Source organism: Oratosquilla oratoria, chromosome 32, assembly GCF_046742065.1.
Source record: "Oratosquilla oratoria isolate Oo_2021 chromosome 32, ASM4674206v1, whole genome shotgun sequence".
In the NCBI taxonomy this organism is placed as follows: domain Eukaryota; kingdom Metazoa; phylum Arthropoda; class Malacostraca; order Stomatopoda; family Squillidae; genus Oratosquilla; species Oratosquilla oratoria.
The window spans coordinates 31,484,356-31,509,751 of NC_134808.1; the positions used below are offsets into that span (position 1 = coordinate 31,484,356).

Consider the following 25,396-nt stretch of genomic DNA (forward strand, 5'->3'; position numbering starts at 1 on the left):
AGCAATTTGAAACCATTTCTCCCTCAAAACCTGGCTTTGCCTGTACCCAAACATCTCTAGAGCTGCCTGAAGTGAAATGGCAACCCAACTAAGTACAAGAAGCATGATAAGTATGATATAAACATTTCTGGTTTCTGTAGGCCTATACTGTGTCATGAAGCTGAAGACATATGGCACCATCATTTTGGGTGCTGACTGTATTTATGTGTATGTATGTATGTGTGTATACATGTATGTATGTATGTATGTACACAAGTTCAAGCGTGCTTTGACTACCACCCTCCTCACAGAAGTACAAGGGCTGGTTGATGTATACAATTTGTTTATGCAACTGAAAAGGTAAATAAAAATCCACCTTAATAAGACAAGGCCTTTATTTATAGGGATGAAAAATATACACTTGTTTATAATTCTACATCAAATCATTTAGTGGGGAGCTTGTCTACTTTGGCAAACAGCTTACTTAACCATACATAATGTAGAGTCAAATCATTAGCATTAATAATATAAGGATAATATGATTACAAAGGGACTGGAATAACAGGAAGGCACATGACAAATGTGTTTGCAACAACAAAACAATTACGCTCTCACAGCAGAGACAAACAAGGCAATGGACAGGAAATGCGACAGACACAGCTGAGTGAAGGAGACCCTCAAAGAGCGGAAACTCATTGAGGTCACATGGACAGGAGACAGGCATTTGGTCAAAAGACAAAAGAGAAAGAAGAAATGCAAAGGATAAAAAAATAATAATAATAATGCAGCTGTCATACTTAATCAAGGGTTACACGAAGGGAAAAAAAAAAAAAAAAAAAAAAAAAAAATTAACTGCTCCGCCAACAGCTTTTGATCATTCCACAGCAGTGAGTGTCAACATTTTTAAAAATCACAGCATGGTACACAAATGGTAGATATCAATGGAATGTAAAAACTGTCGGTCAAATGTAATTACCAGGAACATCTTTGTAACTTTTTTTTAAAAATCTATTGTACAAAGTATTATTCATGATTAGTCTATTCAGTCAAAAGCCTGAACATTCTTGGACATTAGAACCTTGCCAAGAGGCCGCTGGCAACTGTCTATTTGGTCACCATTTCTATTTGCATGGCTTGGAAAATGCCAAGGTCTGATGGAGAGTCCCATTCCTAATGCTATTCTGGGTGTGACATAGAAAATTATACAAGTTTCACAAAAGTAAACTATAATGTGTTTGTAATACATTATGACTTATGCAATGACATTCTTTAAAATGGCCTATATGTACTTGGCTTGACTGTAGCAGATATAAATCTTTGATAGCATTTATTAAACCTATGTAACAGCACAAAGGACAAGGGAGCGAGAACTCCTAGATTTCAGTGGAGCAAAGAAGTCCTTTCCACTTTCTCAGCAATTCACTTGTTTCAAGGTTTTAACTGCCGATAATATCCAACAAAGATGGGAGAGTATGATCATGCTTGATAATTTGAAAATAACATAATTCCACTCCTATTAATTGCATCATTAAGCCCTTTCCCAATTGGGTTAGTTGAAGAACCATAACATAATTCTGATTCTTGAGAAACTTCCACTCTTTAATAAACTTCAATGACACCAGCGGATTACGGAAAACCCGCTCCATCATCCATTCCCAATCAACAGCCCGATAAAAAGGCTAAGCTTTTCATACATTACCAAGAATCCTGCAAATATAATATGATGTGATACACACCTATACATATGGATTCCACTACACATTTGCTCAAAATCAACCCTGCCATTCCTTTGACCTCACACTGGAGAAACAATTCCCCTATACCCTGCAAGCCCTAACACCACGAGAAGAATGGACTTTTCTCCTGGAAAGATTGCGTGAAGGTATCCCCAAATGATCTGAAGCGGGCCGTCGTCCCTACTCGGCCTTTGGACCTGAAAAAACACATCAGGATTCATCAGTACAATTAAAATTTATTCTTGTGAAAACTGGGATACTGAGATACAAGTCCTAATAGAGAGAGCCTGGATCAAAGCACACTCCCATTATACACAAATAAAACCCATCTATGTATCCTTATCTTCTTACATTGCAGACATCAACATTTTCTTTCTAGTAATTCATCCCTTTAAAATGCATAGGATAACAAGGCTCCCCTATTTCATGCACTTATGAAACAAACACCTCATCCTCACCTCTCAATTATGACAGCTGGCATCTGCACCAACTGTACAGGACTTTTACCATCTTTCAGAGCCTGAGTCAAGTTTAAGATTTGCCCTCTCATGACAGACATCTGCTTCTCAAAGATGTGACCATCAAATCCTTTGTCAGTCTGTTGGAGAAACAAAAATTTGTTCATTACACAATACACTTGAGCATGTCTAACCACTAACAGGCATGAAAGGAGTTAAAAGAAACAAGTTGGACTTGTGATCAACAGCTACTACCCTCCTGAGAAAGCAAACAAGATTCTGGGACTGATTGCGCGATCTTTTGATTTCAAAAGTCCATCACTCATTAACAAGCTATATAAATCGTTAGTTCGTCCACATTTACGGCGAGCCACAAAACTGATTCCAAATATCAAAAATAAATCATACGAAAATCGACTAAAACACATGAATCTGTTTTCCCTAAAAAAGCGTAGACTCAGAGGTGACTTGATACAGGTCTTTAAGATTTTAAAGGGAATTGACAACATCAAAAGTGACCAAATTTTCACATTGAATGAGAATCAGACAAGAAACAATGGTCTCACACTGTCCGGAAACAGATTCAATTTGGAAGTGGGTAGAAACAACTTTGCCAACCGTGTAGTTAATGAATGGAATAAACTTCCTGCACAGGTAGTGCAATGTAGTTCAGTTCTTAGCTTTAAGAATCATTTAGATAAATACCTAAGTAAGATGCTGTAATGATTATGATTTATCTTATATTATTTGTTTTTGTTTTGTTATCTTTTGTCTGTGATTTTCATTTATTATATGTCAATTTATTACTATTTACTATTTACCTGTTTGTTTATTATTTAACTATACCTATGCATTTATTTATGCATTTTATTTGTTATTTACATTTATATTTTTCTATCTTATTATATTATTAACATGATTTTTTTTCCGCATCCAACCTAGATATGGATCAAAAGGTCTCCTGTCGGTATGCTCCGCCTTTGTAATCCTTTGTAACCCTGGATGAGAGCTCAGAGCTCATGTATGACCGCTCTATGGGTAATGCTATGACCTGACACACTCAATCCCAACTTCCCACCCAAGAGAGTTGGAGTAACGGCTCGCAGTGCAGCAATAGTGAAATTATTTCAGCCCCAGGCGGGATTCAAACTTGGACCACTGGGTCAGCAGTTGCAAACACTAGCACTGTGCTGTCAAGCTCTCTCTCTCTCTCTCTGTGTGTGTGTGTGTGTGTGTGTGTATTTACCTAGTTGTATTTACCTAGTTGTATTTTACGGGAAGGGGAGCTATGCTCGTGGGGTCCCGTCTTCATGTGTGTGTGTGTGTGTGTGTGTGTGTGTGTGTGTGTGTGTGTGTGTGTGTGTGTGTGTGTGTGTGTGTCTCAGAGCTCGTATATATGCACAATATATGGCTATGTACATATAACCCCCCCCACACACACATACATACATACAACTTGCTCACAAGAGTTGGAGTTCTGGCTCACAATGCTGAAATTATTTCAGCCCTGGGCAAGAATCAAACTCAGGCTGCTGGATTAGCAGTTGTGAACAGTTCCAAGGCACCACCGAACTGTCTGTCTGTCTGTGTGTGTGTGAGAGTGAGAGAGAGAGAGAGAGATAGAGAGAGAGGGGGGAGAGAGATAGAGAGAGAAAGAGAGAGAGAGGAGAGAGAGAAAGAGAGAGAGAGAGAAAGAGAGGGGGGGGGTGAGGGAGGAGAGAGTTGGTGAGGGAGAGGGAGAGGGTGAGGGAGAGGGAGACAGAGACAGAGACAGAGACAGAGAGAGAGAGAGAGAGAGAGAGAGAGAGAGAGAGAGAGAGAGAGAGAGAAAGAGAGAGAGAGAGAGAGAGAGAGAGAGAGGGATTTGCTGGGACAACCCACAAGTATTTCTCTTTCATGAAAACTAGAATTAGATAAGTGCAAGTGAGGAGAGCGAGGGTGGAAGGGGAGTTGGGAGATAGGGTTGATGAAAGAGTATTGGGATGGTTTGGACACATGGAAAGAATGAGAAGAAAAATTAGTAGAAGAGGTGTGGAAAACTGAGGTGGAAGGAGTGAACTTGAGGGGGCGATCAAGGATGAGATGGATGGATGGGGTAAAAGGGGGCACTGGGAAAGAGGGGAATGTCTGTTGAGGAAGAAAGACGAGACAAAATAGAGGTGAGTGGAGAATGGTTGTGTATGGATGATGCTGTGATGCATGGAAAGGAGTGGGTGGGGATGGGATGAGGGAGTACGTGTGAATATTGTTTTGATGCAGCCCAAAGGGTTTTCTCCGTCTTCTCTTTTTCTGCACGTGAGGACAGAGAGGGAGGCCACTGATTAAATGAAGTGGCCTTGCTGTGGAAAATTTGACGCAGCCCGAAGGGATTTCTCCCCATCTTCTCCTTTTATGCATGGGGGACGGAGAGGGGGGGGTCGCCGATTTATTGAAGCGGCCTTGCTGTGGATGTGCTGTGTCTTGCGACACTGCTTCTGACCCTGGGTGAGGTGCAGGGATGATACATCATCCAGGAGCCAAGAAAAGAGGGAGGGAGGGGGGCAAGTGGTAATGGAGTATGTAGGAATGGAATGGGTGGGAGTGGATTTTATGCCTTTGTTTTTTGCTACCTCCCTTGTACATACATATACCCAGGCTTTTTCCCCCTTACAAGGGAGGTAGCCAAAAATGAAAAGGCATAAAATCATTCCCACCCATTCCATCCCTGAATACACTCCACACCCCTCCACCCTCCCTCTTATCTTAGCACCTCCTGGATGACGGGTCATCCCTGCACCTTGTCCACTGCCCTGGGTCAGAAGCAGTGTCGCAAGACACAGCACATCCACAGCAAGGCCGCTTCAATAAATCGGCGACCCCCCCCTCTCCGTCCCCCATGCATAAAAGGAGAAGATGGGGAGAAATCCCTTCGGGCTGCGTCAAATTTTGCTCACACATACTACCTTACCCCCCATCCCCCACCCATTCCACCTCATGCATCACATCATCCATATACAACCATTCTCCATTCACCCCTGTCTTCTGTCCTCTCCCGTCCTTCCTCAACAGACATTCCCCTCTTCCCCAAAGCCCCCTTCACCCCATCCATCCACCTCATCCTAGGACGTCCCCTCATCTTCACTCCCTCCACATCTGCCTTCCATACCTCTTTTACTAGTCTTTCTTCACTCATTCTTTCCATGTGTCCAAACCATCCTAATATTCTTTCATCAACCCTATCTCCCAACTCCCTTTCCACCCCTGTTCTCCTCCTCATTTCTCACTCTATCTAGCCTAGTAACCCCTATCACTTCTCAGACATCTCATCTCAAACACATTCAAACTCCTTCTCTCTTCCTCTCTTATGTTCCATGTTTCTGCCCCATACAGTGCTGTTGGCACAATCACTCCTTCATACAGTCTCCTCTTAGCATCCATTCCCAAATGTCTATTCCTCATTACACTTTTTAATCCACCAAGGCATTTACTCGCTTCTCTCAATCTACATTCTACCTCAACCTTCACTCCACCTTTTCCTGCCACATTTGCACCCAAGTATCTAAAACTATCCACTTCCTCCAGTTGCTCTCCCATACGGGGGCCATCACGCTCGAAAACGAACTTCGTCAATTATGATCGGAATTTTGCGAATTTTTAATATGTTATACATACATATACTGAGATGTTCACAACCAATTTTCATATCATTTGATTGAAAAACAATGAAGTTATTAATAAATACCGTTTTTTGACCAATTACAAACTTTCTATCTCCTCATTTATCCATTGACTGAGCATCCTGAAAAAAATACCACAAATGCTCTATAGAAATACCTAAAAAATTATCGTACAGTTTTTGGAATTTCCTTAGTTTAGGAGAAAGAATTTTTTTTAATGTCATTTTTTAAAATACAATATATTGACTTCTATCACAAAAAATGAAAAACCCCACGATAAAAAGTTTGCAAATTTATTCAGCTTTCAAATTATCCAAACCCCATTAAAATCAGCCAAGTAGTTACGGAGGATAGAAAAAATGTAGAGAAAAGGGTAGTTTTGAGATAGAGCTTTGAAGTTCAAAATACATTTCCCTGTATTTTTTTATATATTTCATTTAGATTTTTTTCTCTGCGACAATCTTCATGCATTCTTTGTCATTCACATGTTATTACAAAGTGTAGCTGGTACCTGGTCCCCCCTTCTACGAGGTATTAGCAGCTCAGAAGGCACCACCTCCCTCATTGTCGCCAGGTTCGCTTGCTAGAAAGCTCCCGGCTGGAAATCGGAGCTGAACGATAGTTCTCTCTTCCTCTTTCTGGTCTTTGGTGTCCCTTTCCGTTCTGTGTCTTTGTCTTGTTCCTCAAGTGCTTTTGTAATGATGGGATCGACTCCAACCAAGTGAGAAAGAAGATTATGTGTCCTTCCAAAGTTATGATCAATGACAGTCGCTCGTGACAAAAAGCACTCGGAGAGTTTCATTTGAAGAGGCACGTGAGGGTACGTCACGCATGCTCGATGTTTGCGGTGATGTCATTTGAGAAAAGAGGGTATGGAGGGGTAACGGAGTGCGATAATGTGCGGTCAGCGTAGCCAAGCCTGGGCGCGCGCAGCAGCACTGCTATGAGTCATCTCCAGTAATAACTGAGGCAGAAGTACACTCTTTCTCAATAATTTGATTCCGTTTCTTAGCTGTCATGAAACGCACGTTTCTTCTTCGAATGTTTAGGCATTCTTGAAATGATTATAGCTTCAAATAAAAGTAAATAAAAGTTCTCCAAGGAGCGACAATTCACTTTCTCTGCCTACTCACAATAATTCTCTAAGTTTACTCACGAGTGCGAAGTGCTATCCCCACACGTAGGACAAGTTTCCAGCTAGTCTATATTAGCGAATAACAAAATACATCGCATTTGTGCCATTTTTATTGCGATGAAATAACTTAGTCGAACATATGTGCAGCGAAGGTGTACTGGGAAGTGGGGGGTGGGAGGTCAGGAAAATAGCCATAACTCCTTTATTTTTTTGGTATTTCGCTGAAATATTTCAGGACTGGCCTGCCAAAGGCCACTAGATGACAGGAAACTTTTTTTTCGAACATTTCAATTTTTTTTGGAAATTCATCGCAATGGCCCCCTTAACCTCTTCAGTATGGTTCAAAATCTCGCGGGCAGCATTAGCTGTCAGACGTACGATGTGTTGTAATAATACTCACATCATAAAATATAGTCACAGCTTATATCGATCGTTCTCTCTTTCACCCGTGAATTTTGATAACCATAGAAAATGTGATGAAGACAGTTTAGAGAGTATGTCATTACGCAGGGGCAACTACAATAAATATAATCAAGACGCCGATATGGCAGCCTCGCGTATCCACTTGCTCCTCATGCCGCCTACGTGTGCGGCACCGTATGGAAGGGGTTAATGCTCACTTCCAGACTACTGCCACTTTCACCCCTTGTACATCTCATCACCTTACTTTTACCCACATTTATCTTTAGCTTTCTTCTATCACACACACTCCCAAACTGTCACCAACTTCCTCAATCCCTCCTCCGATCCTGCCACAAGCACAGTGTCGTCCGCAAACAACAGCTGGCTCACCTCCCACTTTTCTCCATTTTCTTTAACCATCTCCAATCCCTGACCCACTACCCTTGCATTTACCTCTCGCACTACCCCATCCATTTATAAGTTGAACAGCCAGGGTGACATAACGCATCCTTGACGAAGTCCCACCTTTACCTCGAACCACTCACTCTCTCCATTTCTAATCCTGACACAAGCTCTACTACTCTCAAAAACTCTTGACAGCTCCTAGAAGTTTTCCTCCTATCCCGTATATCTGCAAAACCTCCCACAGTGCCTTTCTGTCTACCCTGTCATAAGTCTTTTCCAGATCCATAGAAGCCCAAAAAACATCCTTCCTCTTTCCTATAGCTTTCTCACATATCTGTCTTACCACAAAAATCTGATCTACACAACCTCTACCCGTCCTAAATCCACACTGTTCCTCACCAATTACTCCCTCTGTTCCTCTCCTAATCCTCTCAATCAAGACCCTCACATAAGCCTTCCCAACTACACTTAACAAGCTAATCCCTCTGAAACTACATTCACACTTGTCCCCTTTTCCCTTGTAAAGTGGAATTATACAGGCACTCCTCCACTCCTCCGGCACTCTACCCTCTTTCGTATATGTACACACACATACCAAAAGCTTTTCCCCCTTATAAAGGAGGTAGCCAAAAAAACAAAGGCATAAAAACCACTCCCACCCATTCCATCCTCAACATGCTCCACTCCCATCCATCCCCTTCCCTCCCTCTTATCTTGGCACCTCCTGGATGACCGGTCATCACTGCATCTCACCCACTGCCCTGGGTCAGAAGCAGTGTCGCAAGACACAGCACATCCACAGCAAAGCCAGTTTATTAAATCTGACCTCCCTCTCCCTCATGCATAAAAGGAGAAGACTTGGAGAAATCCTTTTGGGCTGCATCAATTTATTTTTCACACACTCCACCTCATGCATAACAGCATCATCCATATACAACCATTCTCCATTCACCCCTATCTTCTGTCCTCTCCCGTCCTTCCTCAACAGACATTCCCCTCTTTCCCAATGCCCCTTTTACCCCATCCATCCATCTCATCCTAGGTCGCCCTCTCATGTTCATTCCTTCCACACCTCTTTTACTAGTAACAAGTCAGGAAAACCTGAACTCAGTAGAGCCCCTACATTGATGGGGTTATAGAAACTCACCTTGAAGAGGTTATACAAATCATCACATAGTTCCTGTACAAAATTCATGTCCGACAGCATGGGCAGCACCATGTCTTTCGTTTCTTGGCTGAAAGGAGTCTTGGCCCAGGGAAGCCATGCCCAGTGGTAAGGATACGCACGCCAGGAGTCTGGGTGCTTGAAGGGGAAGGACAGGCCGTTGTCGATAGCTGCAATCTTTACTTCTGGGGGCTTAACTAAAGACCACTCCTGCAAGGAGAAAAAAAAAATAATGGAAATTGGATGAAAGGAGAGAGCAATCAAGAGTGAGAGAATTATCAATATTATCCCCTCTCCCTCCTTCCTTCTTTCTTCCAACCACTCCCTCCTTCTAGCATAACTTTAGTACATGACTGTAGTGATAGTGCCCTTGCAAAGTAAAAATCATGTACATTATAAAGTTCTACTATGAAGGCCCCACTGCAAAGAGACGAGAACAGACACAAAAATAAATACCACTCAATATCTAATGCTTACCTCACCTTCCTGCTCATCAAGACTGGGTTTGTCATACTTGACTAACCAGTTGTCATTACCACGGTCAGTGTTTCGAGTGATATAGTCGAGCACCACCAAATGTTCAAACTGAAGCTGGAACTGTTTGCTTGTAGAGTCACTCAGGGGTTCTGCTTCAAAACGTCGCAACCAATAATCTGCATCTTTATAGCCCTGAGGTGGAAAAAACGTTTCATATATATATATATATATTCAGCAACATTAATATCTTCTTCCCTCTCCCTATTACCCAGTCTTCTATGTAAAAAATTCCATTTATAAATTTGGAACCCCAGGAGATGCCTCTAAAAGCTGTGGGATTAGGAATTGCAAGTGATGGTCCTCAAAAACAACGAGTGAAGATAAAAAAGGGATAACATAAGGATGTTTGAAAGGTACGTGACATGTGAAAGGTGGGTGTATACCTTGAGTGGGCCACTCTCCTTACATGGGGGTAAGGGCCTTTTGGTATAGATACACAAGGTAGGTAGCCAAGTCAAAAGGCAAATACCCACTCCCATCCACCACCCTCTTATCTTAGCTCCTCAAGTACGAGTACGACAGGTCATCCCTGTATCCCACCCACTACCCTGGGTCAGAACCAATGTAACAAGACAGTACAACCACAGCAAGGCTGCTTCACTTAATCAGTGTTCCCCCTCTCCATCACCTCATGCAAGAAAAGAGAAGATAAGAAATCCTTTCAGGCTGCATCAAACTATCATTCATACATATCCACTCCCTACCCTCCAAATGTATAAATATACATGTACATACTGTCGCCGATTAAATGAAGCGGCCTTGCTGTGGATGTGCTGTGTCTTGCGACACTGCTTCTGACCCAGGGCGGTGGGCAGGGTGCAGGGATGACCCGTCATCCAGGAGGTGCTCAGATGGGAGGGGTGTGGAGTGTATTTAGGGATGAAATGGGTGGGAGTGTTTTTATGCCTTTCCCTTTTTGGCTACCTCCCTTGGAAGGGGGAAAAAGCCTTGGTATATGTATGTATGTATGTACATACTGTATGTACATATCATTCTTCACATTTGCTTGTTTCCCATCTATTGTATTTGTGCTTTTCTCCATTTTCTTTCTTCTTTCTGTTGTGTGTTTGTTTCTGTTTTGTGAAGGCTTTGTTTACCATTACATAGTTTTCTTTTTTTAATTTTTGTTATTTAGTTTAATTTATCTTTATTTTTATAATAGGGGTGTGGGTTATTTCTTACTGCACTCTGTCCTCCTCCAAGTGATGATGCATTGGCAGTGCAAGTCCTTGCAGCAGGTAGGATGCAGTAGCACCACCACCCCCTTACAAGGGGAAAAAGGACACAAATTTACAAACACACAATATACATATACAAGTAAACATATGTACACATACATATATATACCATATGGCTTTTTCCCCTTTACTCTGCTAAACCCCTTGTAGGAGGAAAAAAGATTTATGGTATAGAGTGTATCCCTTCCTATCTGTGACTCACTATTCACAACACCACATATCTATGGAGCCAAACTAACATGTATTAGGGATTTTCCTGCCTATTTGCGAGGGCTACAAATCTCAGAGCTAGTACTTGAAACCTTCAACATTTCTTTTCCTAATTTAAAGCTTAAATTATTATAATTTACTTTCTAAATACTTGAGAGAGAGAGAGAGAGAGAGAGAGATATTGATTGTGATGCATGAGGTGGAATGGGTGGGGGGATGGGGGATGAGGTAGTATGTGAGCAAAATTTGACACAGCCCAAAGGGATTTCTCCCCATCTTCTTTTATGCATGGGGGGACAGAGAGGGGGTCACCAATTTAATGAAGCGGCCTTGCTGTGGATGTGCTGTGTCTTGCGACACTGCTTCTGACCCAGGGCAGTGGACAAGGTGCAGGGATGACCCGTCATCCAGGAGGTGCTAAGATAAGAGGGAGGGTGAAGGGGGTGTGGAGTGTATTTAGGGATGGAATGGGTGGGAATGATTTTACGTCTTTTCCTTTTTGGCTACCTCCCATGTAAGGGGGGAAAAAGCCTTAGTATATGTATGTATGTATGTATATATATACATATATATATATATATATATATATATATATATTCAAATGTTACCTCATGTTTCATGAGCCAAAACAGTTAGCAAGTGATCTTTGGGCCCTTCTACAGGTCCTTTCTGGCAAGGACATTGTACTACTGTTTGTGCTGATTTGTGCAAGTGTTTGTATATACAGAATATGCATACACATATGTAAATATACATATAAAGAAAAAATAAATATAAAAAGTGGCAGGAGGAGTAGCAGAAGAACAGAAACAGTTATTTGGGTTAAAATTGCTGAAAATGTCTCAAGAGGAATAAAACTTACCTCAACAAAACACTGCAAAGACCCAACTCTTGGTGGCAAGCCTATCCTATTGAAATGTCTACCAACTTTAGGAAACTGAAAATGTCTCAAGAGACCAAAAGTCAGTCCCAGTACAAAAAGAATAAAACTTACCTCAACAAAACACTGCAAAGACCCAACTCTTGGTGGCAAGCCTATCCTATTGAAATGTCTACCAACTTTAGGAAACCGCTCCGATACAACTTTCTTGGCTCTTGACTTTTCTCTGTCTATTCTTGTATAATTGAAGGTTTCACTTGCTAACTTAACTACCTGCAATGTAAATGGTACTACATGAAATATAACAAGATAAAAAATAAAATAAAAACACCATTATTTAATTTTCTACTCTAGTATTTAGGGTCACGTGTAGTAGAGAATTGAGTGTAGGTAGAAGTGAATTATAGAGTATAGGAAGCAAGTAAATATTTGACGGGAATCGAAAGCATCTTGAGAAATAGGTAAACAGGTATCTAAGGATGAACACAGAAAACAATACAAGGGAGTGAGCATGGTTCTGTATGGAGTAGGTACTTGAAACTTGAAGGAAGGATGCTACAAGGAACAGTCAACTGCACTTCTGATGAAGTATTTAAGAAGTAGAGAGTGGATTACAAAGATGGATAGAAAGAGAAATGCGGAGGTGAGGCAGAGCAGGTACGACAAGTTGACAGATAGGATTGACAAAAGAATACTTATACTGTTTGAGCATATGGAAATAATGAAGACTCACGAGATGGGCGTGGTAATCAGAAGTGGATTGAGGGAACTCAAGATGACCAAGAATGAAAAGGAGGATGGACAAGGTGAAGGGGTACTGTATGCAAGAAGAGTGTCTTGAGCACAGAAGAGATTGCAAAAGATAGGAGTGAATAATGAGTGAACTGTGGACCCCTATTTATTAGAGGTACACCATTCATGGATTCATTTATATATGCATGTTAGAATAGTTGCTTGAGCAAGAGAGAGATTAAGTAGTAGGTCCCCTATGATTACAAGAGAAAGGATGTTATTAAAAATGTAATACCATATATACTCGTTTATAGGTCGGTCTCGTGTAAAGGTCGACCCCCCATTTTTGGCTAAAAAATCTGGAATTTTCCATATACCTCATGTACAGGTCGAGTGGCTTGTTTTTGTTTTGGTGCTGTGAGCATTCCACGGTCTTAATGCTTTGAAGTGGCATGGCTTGCCTGGTATAGCAATTGATTATGGTTTTTCACTTCATTAATTCTGATGTATTTTTTTTTTTAAGTTCACTAATTTTAATATTTAACAAGTTTCACTGAAGTTGCCATTTCAGCAGAGTGAAAAACTCAAACATATTACCAAGTAATGTATGGTATACAGAAAAAACTGGCTAAGCGTGTTTCGTTAGAAATAATTTTAACCAACAGTGTCTCAGAGTAGTCTTGTAATCTCAACTGTGCGGTTGATCCGGCTAATGATAATGTGGAGGAGGACGATGATGTTGATGTTCCTATGGCTGATGAAGTTCATCCGTATGACGATACTCTACAAAGAAGAGAGTGGGAGAAGCTGTTTGGTGGTGAAGATGACGACAGCAAGGAAAAAGATATTGGTGGATTTTAGTTAAAATATTTAGGATTATATCATGTGTCACTGTAACAGTAACAAGTTGGCAATACTGTACAGTTTGTTTTCGTGATGGTGAGATCCATGCATTGTTTTGGTAATGGTAACAATATGTACCATATAGAAAGCTAAGTTTGGGCAAATTTTTAGTTTCGACCATGAGCACAATATAGCAATAAAAAATTAATTATTAATTTTGTAAATTATAATGTATCAACGTAATATGCAATTTTGTGAGTGGAAATAAACAATAAAGGTGCTAAAACAGATTTCGTAAGTAACGAAGTTGTGTCAGACGAATGGTACGCCATGTTTGTTATGATAGATGCTGACGTCGAAGAAATGAAAGGATGATAAATTCATCTAACCTAACCTGTGTTTAATAAATCATTACCTGCAAATTAAATATCATTCGGCTCGTCCTCATTCTCATTGTCATGAGAGACGTTGGCGGGCTTTTCAACCACTCACTCAGCTTGCGGGGTATACAAAGCTCTTGCAGCTTGAAGGAATGCATGCATCTCCGCTCCATAACATTCCTTCAAGAAAATGTACCTGACGAGGTACTGTTGGAAGTACCGAGGCCGTCAATTGACAGACAACAAGATGGCGTCCTGATCCTGTGCTACCGACTTCGTTCATTAGCATATTTGTTTGTAGCAAGGTATTTTTCATTTTCACTTCCACCCACAAAATTGCACATTACATTGATACATTTTAATTTACAAATCTAATAATAAATTTTCTATTGCTATATTGCACCCATGGTCGAAACAAAAAAAATACCTAAATTTGAGAATATCAGAGCATTTTATTATTTTTTAAATGACTATGGGTACTATAATAGTATGATATAATAAGCTCGCATGTGCTAAGAATTTTAACAAACAGGTAAAACCACAGTATGGGGTTACCATATCTAGAAGGAATTCCACATGCTTTGGTACGTACCGTGTATTTTATGTCCCCATTGTTTACTGGTAGTAACTAGGTAAATATTTTGATTTCTGAACCTAAATAAAAGGAAGGAGTTCTTCCTAGCCTTTCTTGTCATGTCTGGATTTCAACCTAACAAGATTATTACTTGGGTATAGGTTGACCCCTAGGTTTTGGCCTAAAAATTTTCCTTAAGATTTCGACCTATAGACAAGTATATACGGTAACATTCATGTAGGGGTTTCCTAAGGCATGAAAATTAATTCAAAAGTTCTTCATTGGAAACACAGTTGATAAATTCTGGTCTAAATCATGAATATCTTATGGTGGTACTCTTTGAGAGAGAAAAAAACAAAAACAAAAACAAAAAAAATCTATCTTTCCTTATATGAATCCTTGGAAGGGAAAGATTTTTTTAAGAATACCACTGTAAAAATCTTAGGGTGGTATTCTTAATTGTTTTCCCTTATATAAATCCTTGGAAGGGAAAGAATATTTTTTAAAGAACACAGTCTTCATGAGAGTTTTACACAAAAACACTTACTTTTGTTTTAGGAACTACATTTAACTGTAGTTTCTGATCAACAAGAGATGCTCCTGCTTCAGAGAGGTACCCCTGATTTGGAACTAGACAGGATCGGCCAAAACAGCACGGACAACAGACCTTGTGTAGCCATTTGGTCCACTTTGGATTTAGTCGCCCATATGGCTCCTCATCCTTTGGCTTAAATACCCCTATTATTTTCTGAAATAGAAACAAATTACTCTTAGAGTTATGCTTTCCAAAAATTTCACCACCAACAAATTGGCACAATTTTATTTGTCTAATGCCTAACATGAATTAAATAAATAAAACATTTGAAAAGTGGAGAAGAAAGCAGGACCAGTAAGTGATCTAGTAAAGGCAGCAGGAAAGGAAGGAGGGATTTAATATCCTGAATGAACAAAGGTGGATAGGAAGTTCCTTGGATTGGAAAAGTAGTATAGTATTAACATACCAATCCATAAGGGTAAGAGATGCTATGGAATATGTAAGTACAGACAAATGAAACTACTAGAACATGGAATACAAGTATATGAAGGAGTGTTAGAGAAGATACTCAGAAGATGGTAGAAATTGCTAATCTAATTTACATTTTGTCCAGGTTGGTTCATTATAGGGGCATTGCCTATTATGAGTCAACTGTTGAAAAAGCTCTACCACATTTTTATAAAGGACCTGGAAAAGGCTTTTGACTGTACTCAGGCAGGTGACTGAGTAGGCTTCAAGGAGGTCTTTTTTTTAAGGATAGTGGCAGGATCTATGGTTCAGTATATTGGAACCAGGGCAAGTTTAAAGATGGTAGTAGGAATATCAGAAGAGTTTAGTATTAGAGTGGGCATACAAAGAATCTGCCCATTGCATTTCATCATGATAATACATGAGGTTACCAGAAGCTAAAAATGAAGTTCCATGGGAATTAGTATATACTGATGATTTAGTATTTATGATAGGATCAAACAGGAAGTATTGAAGGTGTTCTAGATATGGATAGAAGGGAGAAAAGGTTTGAAAATACACTTGGGAAAAACATATAATTGTTACACAGGATATTAACCATTGAAAACAGACAGGAAGATAATCATGTGAATGTTGTGGGAGTACAAGTAGATTCAATAGTGTGTAGAGAGCAAAAAGTTGCATCACCTGAAATGCTCAGGACTAGGAAGGATAAATAGAGTGCAGCACTTCCAGTGTCCAGCTTGCAAAGAAGGAAGTGGAGAGACACCGATAGCTGCAGAAAGTTTAAGTACACAAGTTGTTATCTGGATAATGTGTTGGACTGTGAACCTGGAGCAAGAGCAGCAAGACCAAGAGTAGCAGTGTCATGCGAAAAGTGTGAAATATGTGAGCAATGACAGAGTAGAGGATTCACTGAAAAGATGTGCTATTGACATATGACAAGGTTTATGTATGGAGTGGGGCAGCAGGACAGGAAGTCTAGTAGGAAGGGGCTAGAAGTGGTTTGGAGATATTGGGAAAAATAAAAAAGAAGGCTACTGAGGTTTTGGCATGTGAGAAGGGAGATGCATGGGGGCACAAAGCATTGTGGAAGAAATGGTGATACGAGGATAGAGGTCAGTTGGAAGACCAAGGTGAATATAAAGAAAGGTGCACCAGAATATGAAGAGCACCTGCAAGTGATCCAAGCTTTGAATATATTCAAACTAAGCAATCACAAGCAACCTGAATACTTGTCCACATACACATACAGAATATACTTAAATTTATACACACAAAATGCAAGGGCAGATTTCGCTGCTTTTTGTTGCAGTGCCAAGTATGGTCTTGATAAATACAAATCTTATCAGTTTTCACTTAACTATAAACACATCACTGATAAGCTGTCTGTGCCATCTATATGGATAGTACAGGTTTTATCTAAATGTTTACATTTGCACCAAAACTCTATGGACGTGAATATGGCACATAAATTGGTGCCTCTCTTGCTAGAGACAAGTGGAGCACATGAGCCTAGACACAGCCACTGGGCTTGCCAACAAGTAACTATACAAGGAGATTCTGTGAAGTCAAATCTGGAGTTAGTGAACACACATCAAACCATGATTACAGTACTAACCACTTAACTTTACAATTAGGACAAACAACAGGTGTTGCTAATGATGGTCCTGCAAGAAAGATGCTAGAGAATCATTTTCCTGTTTGCCCATTTTCTAAACGTGTCAAACCTTCTCACCCAAGGACTGACATTTGATCTTCAGACTGTTTTTACCTAATTGTAGTATAAAGGAAAATGAGCAATATTCATTGGAATTTTTGGCTCGAAGGCCAAGCGCCAGAGCCGGTAGGCCATTCAGCGCCAATACTCATTGGGTCCAATCTCCTACTCCCCAATTTATCATACCTAGCCTGAAATTCATGTACAGTTCCAACTTAATCTTTATCCTTAATATCCAATTATCATATTCAGATTTGAATTCATGTATTGTTACAGCTTGGACTATATCACCAAAGATATTCCAAGTATCTATGCATCTATATAGAAAACTGTATTTCTTCACTTCCATTTGACACGTTCTTTATACAAGTAGTTTCTGGCTAAAAAGCAAGGATATCTTGAACTTTTATGGATTTGGACAATGGATATGACTGGGTTGAAAGACATTGTGGGATGTGTTATAGATGTACGAGACAAGGGAAGGCTGCAGGGAGTCAAAAGTTTTTAAGCAAGTAGTATAGGAAGCTCACTGGCTGGTTCATTAAATTCCATGCTACAAAGTCCTCTGTGAGGGGCACCGTCCTAGCCTTCCTATAGGGGGGAGTTTGTGACGTTAAACCATATCATCAGTATAGCTTGTTAGGGTAAGGAATGAAGAGAAAGGTTTGAGCTGAAGGTGAAACTCCACCAGGATCGTGTAACGTAACCATGGTTGTTCAATGAATGAAAGGAAGTGTGAGGTAAGCCAGCTGTTGTTCATGGATGACACTGCTTGCGGGTGGGTCAGAGGAGGGTCCAAGGCAGCTTGTGGCTGAGTTTGTGAGGATATGTGAAAAGAAAATCCTGAAAATAAATGTGGGCATCAGTAAGGTGACAAAATGTAAGAGGGGAGAGGGTGGCAGTGAGTTGGAGGTAAATTTTAAAGGTGAGAGGCCCAAGGAATTACATACATACTATGCCAACGGCTTTTTCCCCCCCTTATAAGGAAGGTAGCCAAAAAACAAAGGTATAAAATCCACTCCCACCCATTCCATCCCTACATACTCCACTCCCATTCACCCCCCTCTCTTCCTCTTATCCTGGCTCCTTCTGGATAATGAGTCATCCCTGCATCTCGCTCACTGCCCTGGGTCAGTTGCAATGCAGCAAGACATAGCACTTCCACAGCAAAAGAGAAGATAGGGAGATGTATTTTTTGGTTGCATCAAAATATCATTCACACATGCTCCCTTACCCCCCACCTACTCCCTTCCATGTACCACAGGATCATCCATACACAACCATTCTTCACTCATCCTATCTTCTGCCATCTCCCTTCCTTCCTCAACAGACATTCCCCTCTTTCCCAATGCCCCTTTTACTCCATCCATCCATCTCATCCTTCGTTACCCCCTCTTGTCCATTCTTTCCACACCTCTTTTACTAATCTTTCCTCATTCATTCTTTCCATGTATCCAAACCATCCCAATATTCTTTCATCAATCCAATCTTCCAACTCCTTTTCCACTCTCCTCCTCACCTCATTTCTCATTCTATCCAGCCTAGTAACCCCCATCATACTTCTCATCTCAAAAGACGTTCAAACTCCTCCTCCCTTCCTCTCTTATGCTCCATGTTTCTGCCCTATACAGTGCTGCTGGCACAATTAGTTCATACAATCTCCTCTAGTATCCATCCCCAAATATAGTCTTCCAGCTTTTCAAATTCACAACATTTGACGAAAATCTTCAATGTGTGATCAGGGCTTGGGATGTAGCCCAAGCTGAAACAGTACACAAATTAAATCTAAATATGATAATTGGAAATTACGAATATAGACCAAATTGGAACCACACACAAATTTGAAGCTAGGTATAATATACTCAAAAGTAGGAGGCAGGACCCCTTGAACATTTCTCCTTTACTATACTCCAAATAGATATATACAATTAGGTAAATACACCCACCAACACAGGAGATTGTTAAAGGGAATAGACAACACTGACAGAAGAGGTCTCTTGTCTCTTGATTTGGGATAGGAGGGCTTTAAGAGGTCATGAGAACTAAGGAAGATTACATGTCTAAAGGATGTGAAGAAATAGTTTTCCATTTAGAAGCAAAAATACTTGTAATAGCTTAGAGGGTGATATAGCCCAAGTTGGAACAGTACAAGATTTCAAATCTAAATATGATAATTGGAAAACAGATATAAATCAAGTTGGAGCCATACACAAACTTGGGCCTAGGTATGGGACTATAAGCACTGCTCCTTTCCTGTGTATTACAACTGGATAAGCACACACGTACAAACATCTACTTTTCAACCATTCAACAATATAAATCTAAAAAAGAAGGAACAATTCAAATTAAGAATTGAATAACTTACCCCATTACTATTTTTAACAAAGTAGCTACCACTGGATCCTTGAGATATCCTTTCAGGATAGATGCCATTTTCTATTGCTATTTCTGCCTGTCTAACTAGGTCTGTAAAATGTGGGTCATCTGAAAAGAAAAATGAAAAAAATTAATATATTTTGCTTCGAGGCTAAAACCCTTATCACATAAAATTTATACATGAAGACGTACTTGTACCATAATGCATTTTTGTTTTATTGCTTTAAACCAAATGATGCATTCTGAATGTTTTGTTCATCCCAAAACATATGAAGAGCACACTTGGTTTAATATATGCTGAGAAAAAATAATACCATGACAAGCAAGAACTCCATTTATATCTTACATTTAGGTCACTCCACAATAAAACTGCACCATTACCTAGCAACAAAACCAATTGTCCTAAATGCAACTACCATCAATGTTTTGGACTTCTTTCAAATTTGGAAGGTGATTGTTCATATACACATTTACAGCAGAAAAGCTACACTAAGTTAACCACTTCAGTACAAGTCAAATTCTCGTGCACAGCATTGGCTGCCATATGTATGATTCATCATCACACTACTATCACTATAAAATATAAAGTCACTGCTGCATTAATCACTCTTTTACTCTGGGTAATAATAAACAGAAAATGTAATCAAATCAGTTCACAGAATCTGGGGTTAACTCATGTACAACTACAAAAAAAAAAAAATAATAATAATAATAAATAAATAAATAAATAAATAAATAAAAAATAAAAATAAATAAATAAATACAATAAATAATAATAATAATAATATATATATATATATACATATACTGTATATATAAATAAAATCAAGACGCCAGCACCCTTGTGTACCCACTCGCGCCTCATGATGCCTACATAGGTATCATCATACAGAAGTGGTTAAAGGTGCCAGAATCAGTGAACACCTGTGCTAGTTTCTATTGTCCAGTAATAGGAATCATTGTTAGCAAACAACTGTGCCATGCCCAATGTCCTGTAAATAGGCATACTAATCCAAAATAGTCCTAGATCCCAAACCTCCACAGATTCTTTCTGTGAATGCAAACTCTGTTGAATACAAACACAGGAGCATGATGCAGCATCTATGCTCAAGTCAGGTTATTCTATCCCACAAAGACCGTAGTGGGCAAGTGATGGTGAACACGTACTAAATAGCTCAATCTCGTGTTGCTTTATTTAGGAAGTATGCAACATTTTCATTTATGTACAACTGTCTTATCTCTGTACATTCAACACTTCAAAGTACATAATATTTTAGTGTCTTCCTAGCACCAAAAGAATAAATACATTTGAACAAGCTTTACACAAAAGGGGACAACCCTGTTCAATATTTCACAACATTTTAGAAGGATGCAGCTATAGTTTAAATTCATAACTTCGGTATGGCACTATTGCAAGAAAATGGTGCTGTACTATCACACACACAAAATGGCTACCATATGGTATGTAGTCTCCCATAATGTTGTCAAACAAAATGGCCAATAATAATAATAAATTTGTAAACAAGACAACCTAAAATTGAGTTCCCCAACAGCATAGGTTTTGATAGCTCATACAACCAAAATTAATTTTACTATAAATTTAGTTACCTTTTAACAAAAGATAAATTAATCAAATAAGAACAAATAAGTGCAATCTCAAGCTTTGAAAAACCATTTAGTACACACAAATATTACCTTGGTAATTTCTAGACAGCATCCAAAACACCACATATGAAAGAAACACGACTTATTACTTGTTTACTGAACCAAGATAATATATACGAAAGTTGACCATTATTCGTATTTACTTAATCTCAATATAACAGAAATTGTCCCACACTATTACACTACAGACAATCCAAAATTTCTTCCCAAAGAGATCTGTGCAATGGCCTGAGGATTTTGCCAGCCACTGTGGGGCTATGGGTTTCCCGCTTTAGGAAACTCAAGGCAACTACTAATCAATCAATTAATAACCATCAAAAATTGCACATAAACTTGCTGCATAATCAAAGATCACTCACTGTTCCCTCAGGATTTTCTTGTACATCAGAGAATCATGACAACTAGGGGGGACCAAGATAATGGTGAAGCTGCCCATGTTCAAAACCCATCAACCCCATCACTTTCATTAGAAGATGCAGCCCTGAAGGGCTGACACAGTGTTCACACTGGGCCCAAGCTCTCATTATAAACTTCAATTGCGTTTCTTGTATTTTTTTTACATAGGAGCTGGCAACTAGTGACTGTTCCCCTTTCCCTATTAGTGTCTGCTGATGGCATAAAAACAGTCCCACAATAATACGACAGACAACAATTCAAAGTTTCTTCCCAGAGAGATTTGTGAGAGAATTAATGACAGTCACCAGTAACTGTGGGGATGTAAGTTTTCCACAAGTGAAACTCAAGGAAACAATTAAAATTAATCATGACAACTATCAATATTCCTTAGACCAACAGTTCTACTACTGCTGATGTTCCTCTATCCAACTTGACCTTCTCTGACTTACTTTTATTTTTGTTCAACCTGACCTCAACTACAATAATCCCTGCTGCTGGTAACCTGACTCGCCCAACTCACAAGTTACCTGGGCCAAACACCATTTTCTGTACAGCAGTAGGTTTAAATAAAAAAAAATTCCTGTAACAATACAGACGCTCCTCAACTTACGTTTTAGTTACGTTCCGAACGGAAGTTGAAAATGAACGTAAGTTGTTACTGTACTATACATCCGTAAATTCTATTACCGTATCTTATAAAACACCCCTAAATCATTAATTATACACATAACATTGTAAAATAATAACATTAATTTCAAATAGATTAAATTCAAGCAACATAAATTGAGATGGTGGAGGAGGAGGGGGAGGAGGAGGAGGAGGAGGAGGAGGATGAGGCAAGGCATGTTCAGTTTGTCGTTTCTGCAATGTAAACAATGGACGCAGCGTCATGCGCAAGTATTGTTTGAACTACGGAGAGCGCGCTAAACTAAAAAAATCACAAAAAAAAAAAAAAAAAAAAAAATTACAGTCAGTTCAAACGTAAAATCGAAAAAACGTAAAACGAATGAACGTAAGTAGAGGAGCGTCTGTATACAGAAAATCCCCTATATACAAACAGGATACATACATTTAGACACTTTCATATACTGATAATTTGTATATTGAAGCTGCAGTCACTTATGCAGTAAACCTGGTTCTGTACAGTATATTATCTTTTTCATACTTTTCATACCATCTAGGTATATGCCTTTTGCTGAGAAAACTGTCCTTTTTTTTCTTTTCGTACCTTCAAATCTTCATGTATGAGTTTCATTTATAGGGGATTCCCTGTCCTACAAAATATTTGATAATATACTAAGACAAAGTATAAGTAATATTATCCTGGCTGTTGTCCCATTTTAAAGGAATTCTTAAACTTTAGGAATATTTGTATTCAACAAAACTCCATTCCTTTTAAATATTCATGATCTTACATCAGTATTACTAATTTTTTTTAAATACAAATACTACCCACTGCCTATAATACTATTACTATACTACACACACTATACTGTTTTAAGTTTTTGACAGCAGAACTTGGCCAATGGAGAACAAGGATACTGTACATTTAAATTTTCAATATTAGTACTCCTTTGATAATGGGACATTATTTATTATTTGTCCACTATTTTTGCCACACATAAATTATAGCCTGGCAGACAATATTAGGCAGTACCATCTCCCATTATATCTAGAGTAATTTTTGGCCGATTTCAGCTAGGAAAATAGGTGATAATATTGTCATCATTATAGCAGTTTATGGCAGCAAATCTGCTGAAGTCACAATGCATTTCTTTAACTCTTTCTACTAACACTATATCCCATCAGTTATACTGACCAGAACTGCTATTGGTAAAAAAATGTTGGGCCCACAACAGTTGACAAAACATATGCAGTACTAATATATATGGTCAATTTTTAGAAGTGCACACCTATGTGATATAGTAATAGGAAATTAAACAATTCTGTAAATTATAATTCATCAACATAATATACATTATTCATGGCAGAAATCAATCATAGAAACTGTTGCTAAAAGCTATTGAGAAACAATCATAGCCACTATGACTACTTGAGATGCAACATTTGTTTTGGTAGAGGCGGAGGTCAAAGAAATTAAAGTATGCTAAGTTTGTATATTCTAACCCAACCTAACATAACCAAACCTCCCTAACTAACCTAACTTGCATTTAATAGTGTGGTACCTGTAATTCTAGAGGTCATCAGGCCAACGTCATCATCTCTAACCTCCAAACTTATCAAAACAAAGATGGCATCTAAAGGTTAAAAGGAGTCTACTCATCTTTCTTTGTTTATTGCTTTTAGCAACCATTTCTATTATTGATTTCCGCCAAGATTAATGTACATTATATTGATGTATTATAATTTACAAAATTAATTAATTTTCTATGACATTGCATAGGTGTGACTTCTAAAAAAAAATACCATATAAATTAACCTAAATTGACTTAACGATCTATCCAAACCCAACAATATATTGAAACTGCCTGGCCTCTTTCTAGCCAAAATGACGACTGTAGTGAAAAGAGCATACATACAGCACTATATTATACATTAGTGATTTATTTTAATTAATAAATTCTATATAAATGTTCAGTACTCTCAATTTATGCTTTTGCTACAAAAGAACTTAGTTTTTCATATTTAGCACCTGATGGGTAGGAGAAGTTTCAAGACTAGACCTCCGAGCATTCCTGCACCTGAGTGAACATGTACCAAAATTTGTATTTTACGAAACTTTACCATAGCAGAGGGCCCACAAAAAACTAACTTCATTAGACACAAGTACTATTACATGTAAATAAAGCACACATTACCACTGATAACATGTATATATGCCAGACATGAACGAAAATGTAACTTACTAATCTGTTAATTTCAACATTAAAGAATATGCAAACTTTTTCCCAACACCATTTCACTTCTCCATAGAAACAAATTCATTCCAATATATTTTATTTTCGTTTATTACATCACACACTCAAAATGTATGGCACATGTCCTTATCTTTGTCCCTGAGGGTATTCTCTTTGTACCCCTCCCAAGTCCCATAACCTTCACTTACCTGGCCAGTGATTTGCTTCGTCTGTTTCATGCCTAGCCCCTAAAAGGGGCTGGCTTTCACGATTAATGCGTGGAGATCCCATGCCAGTGGTGAGCGTCGTGTTGCTTGAGCCTGGCCCAAATGTAACGTCTGGCAGTAATGCCGTAGTCGAATCCTCAGACACTTCTGAGGCTGTCGACAACGTTCGACTTCTCTCGTCAACAACACAAATTTCTTCGCTCTCTGACGTCATCTAGCACTATTCTAAAACTAGTTAAACTCACAGCTTATTCTATGGTGCTAAAACGGACACATAGTGACGCTATAACATTGTATAAAAGCCTATACATCCGAGCTCTTCCCTCACACTTTAACAACAATCGCCATGACACTGTGTTTACGTCATTTGACGAGAACAGCTGAGCAGCGTTCGTGCGCAAGCGGGTGGAGCATTACTATTCCTTATTCACTCCTTTTATTTAAAGTTTTGTTTAATAAAAACTTGCACACAACTTTATATTACCAAAAATATGTATGTACTAAGTGAAGTGTATTCACCGCCAGTGACTTTCACATGACTGATTACGGCACCCATCTACATCATCACTCCCCACACAGTGATAAGATTATAACTTCAGTGATAAACACTGTTCTAAACTCTTCAACTAGAGTTCTAGACTTAAGAACCACATATGTTGACCACGACTGCTATTGATTAACACGACTCGGCAATACCAGATGGGTCCCCGTAGCCTTGATTACTAATTTCCATTTGAAGCTTTGGGGCTCACCTTGCACTACCAAACGCATGTCACGTGTAGAACATAATAATTAAGTTGTAAAAATATAAATCAAAACGT

At 39.0% G+C, this 25,396-nt stretch overlaps 1 protein-coding gene across 7 annotated transcripts in view; it reads right to left on the reverse strand.

Moving 5' to 3' along the window:
• Nucleotides 1-356: 356 nt before the first annotated feature.
• Nucleotides 357-25,396, reverse strand: part of Pi4KIIalpha (phosphatidylinositol 4-kinase II alpha) — a 209,697-nt gene continuing 184,657 nt past the window's right edge. For 4 of the 7 annotated variants that reach the window (XM_076213938.1, XM_076213940.1, XM_076213939.1 and 1 more), the window contains 8 exons: nucleotides 19,419-19,537; nucleotides 14,878-15,078; nucleotides 13,227-13,316; nucleotides 11,916-12,074; nucleotides 9,414-9,605; nucleotides 8,919-9,146; nucleotides 2,174-2,313; nucleotides 357-1,912 (listed from right to left, as the gene is read on the reverse strand). In XM_076213938.1, coding sequence (XP_076070053.1) covers nucleotides 1,813-1,912; nucleotides 2,174-2,313; nucleotides 8,919-9,146; nucleotides 9,414-9,605; nucleotides 11,916-12,074; nucleotides 13,227-13,316; nucleotides 14,878-15,078; nucleotides 19,419-19,537 — 1,229 coding nt within the window. In that variant the 3' untranslated portion in view covers nucleotides 357-1,812. Of the gene's footprint in view, nucleotides 1,913-2,173; nucleotides 2,314-8,918; nucleotides 9,147-9,413; nucleotides 9,606-11,915; nucleotides 12,075-13,226; nucleotides 13,317-14,877; nucleotides 15,079-19,418; nucleotides 19,538-24,557; nucleotides 25,123-25,396 lie in introns of those variants that run through there. The other 3 variants (XM_076213936.1, XM_076213937.1, XM_076172127.1) reach the window with 3 other exon arrangements.